A 1,935-nucleotide genomic window follows, 5' to 3' on the forward strand; every position below is an offset into this window, starting at 1 on the left:
TGGTGAGAAGGACACTCTGGCACTCTGCCGTTTTGCCTGTTTTGGTTATTAGATTTATTCCCACGAATATGAAGTGACGTACCTGTTCTCCTATATTATGGTCCTCCAAACACTTTGACACTGCATATTGTAGACTTCCTTCAAAGTACTCGGGTGCTTGTTCTTTTTCCCCAGGTCTCTCTCGACTTCGCCCACAGCTTGCCCTTACTTTGCAGCCTCGATTCCAGGGAACCAGCCAAGTTCGTCCTCAAAACTTACACCGCCACCACGCCGTTCATGTTGATCTATTTCTCCGTGAAAACGACGGCAGAGAAGGGATAGCAAAATGTCGATCATGAACTGGAGGAGGGCCATCGTTTTTGACAGCACCGGTGAAGTGGTCTCGGATGATGGGGATAGTGCATCCAGGGATCCTGCACCATCTTGCCCATCATTTTAGCGATGGCAAATTTCAGATCAAGGGATTATCAAGCAGCATCGCCGAAGGCTACGAGGATGGAAACGAATGACTTGCTTTCACCAGCGCCAGCGACAGTTGAAAGCTGACCTCCCGAGTAAGGTGACGCACGGTGAGGTAGGCGGCAATCATGTGAGGATGAGGTGGCAGTGTAATGGTGCAAGCCTAAGGTTATCGAATAGGTGTTGTTTGGTTTGACATGGAGAGGGTGTGCTGTACATGAGAAAGTCGAAGACGATTAGGAAAGGGGCAGTAAATTCGCCAAACGGGTGGAACGGGATCCGACGGTACACTTTGGTGGTGGGACCAATGGTTTTATTGAGAACTTTGATGTTGGACTCATGGTTCGGTGCGAGTAGTGCGGCGTCATTTCTTTTGGTGAGACCCTTTTCTTGATTCAGCAGTGTCTGCAACGCTGATCCATCAACTTCAAGATGAATCAGTGTGGTATGTATATGTACCTTGTCCACTTGCTGACAGCATGCAGATACACAGGATGGAATTTCCTAGGTAAAATCTTCTTGAGATAGATGCCTTGACACTGGCACAGACGTAGCACTTGGCGGCGACTGGACGACCATATCGAATCACATCGGAAAAGTCATTGGTGAAATGCACACCAAGACCAGAACGGAAGATGTCTCCATTGGCTGATCAGGCATCCTTTCCAACACCCTTCATCTCCTCTGACTGGTGGCAGTGAAAAGTAAAGACTGTCACATGTGGCCCTAATGAGATATTAGTCATCAGTGAGATAAAAATTGTTACGCACCCGTTCTCCAAGCCCGACATGTACGTGCAATTACAAGGCTGAATGATCCACTGTGCCATGACATTCAGCAAAGGTCAAAGTGTAGCAATGGTGGTACCTTCGGCAATGTCCTTCCAATAGTATCATGCATTCGTCCTACCGAGATGGGGAAAAGGAGGTACGCTGGATTAGTACCTGTCCTCGGTCTTCATTCAGATTCAGTGCTACCCCCGTGTTGCTCCTCGGTGATTACCTACGTCGAGAATCCAGCAATAGAAGGCAGAGACATGAACTCCAGATAAGCAGAGAACAAAAAGATGGTGGTAGCCTTGGTGTTGGTGTTTGTACCAGTGGTGGTGGTACTGGTGCAAGGATCTGGCGGTCGAAGATCGGTGTCTGTGCCTGCGGCTGTGATCACGTGGCACAGTTGGTTGTGGATCCAAATAGGTCCCTCCTTCCCTTTATCAAGGATTTGTCACCCACAAACGTATAGTGCTGTTTCTTGGAGACTTTCCTCCAGACTGTTTGCCTTACTTCAGTACTTTCTTTCTTATAAATATCCTCAAAGTGTCTATTTGCTTTCAAATCACTAGTACTGGCCCCACACTGGTCAATCGTCCCGCTACTCGTCAGGATAATTTCTCCAGCTAGTATGACTTTATAAAGGGATATGCAATCATAAAAAGTATTGTTTATCGCTAAGGCGACATGGTACTCGCCTTTCAGT

General features: G+C 47.4%; 1 protein-coding gene across 1 annotated transcript; it reads right to left on the reverse strand.

Annotated features, from left to right (window-relative positions):
• Nucleotides 1-204: 204 nt before the first annotated feature.
• EV420DRAFT_1487494 (uncharacterized protein) lies at nt 205-1,288 on the reverse strand (the record flags this gene model as incomplete). Its single annotated transcript, XM_060470529.1, has 6 exons — nt 205-413; nt 569-622; nt 657-864; nt 936-1,026; nt 1,078-1,185; nt 1,230-1,288. 6 exons carry the CDS (start codon nt 1,286-1,288, stop codon nt 205-207), a joined length of 729 nt encoding a protein of 242 aa, XP_060322270.1.
• Between the last annotated feature and the right edge of the window lie 647 nt (nt 1,289-1,935).

The sequence above is a fragment of the Desarmillaria tabescens genome (genome assembly GCF_030435595.1).
Source record: "Desarmillaria tabescens strain CCBAS 213 chromosome Unknown EV420scaffold_126, whole genome shotgun sequence".
In the NCBI taxonomy this organism is placed as follows: Eukaryota; Fungi; Basidiomycota; class Agaricomycetes; order Agaricales; family Physalacriaceae; genus Desarmillaria; species Desarmillaria tabescens.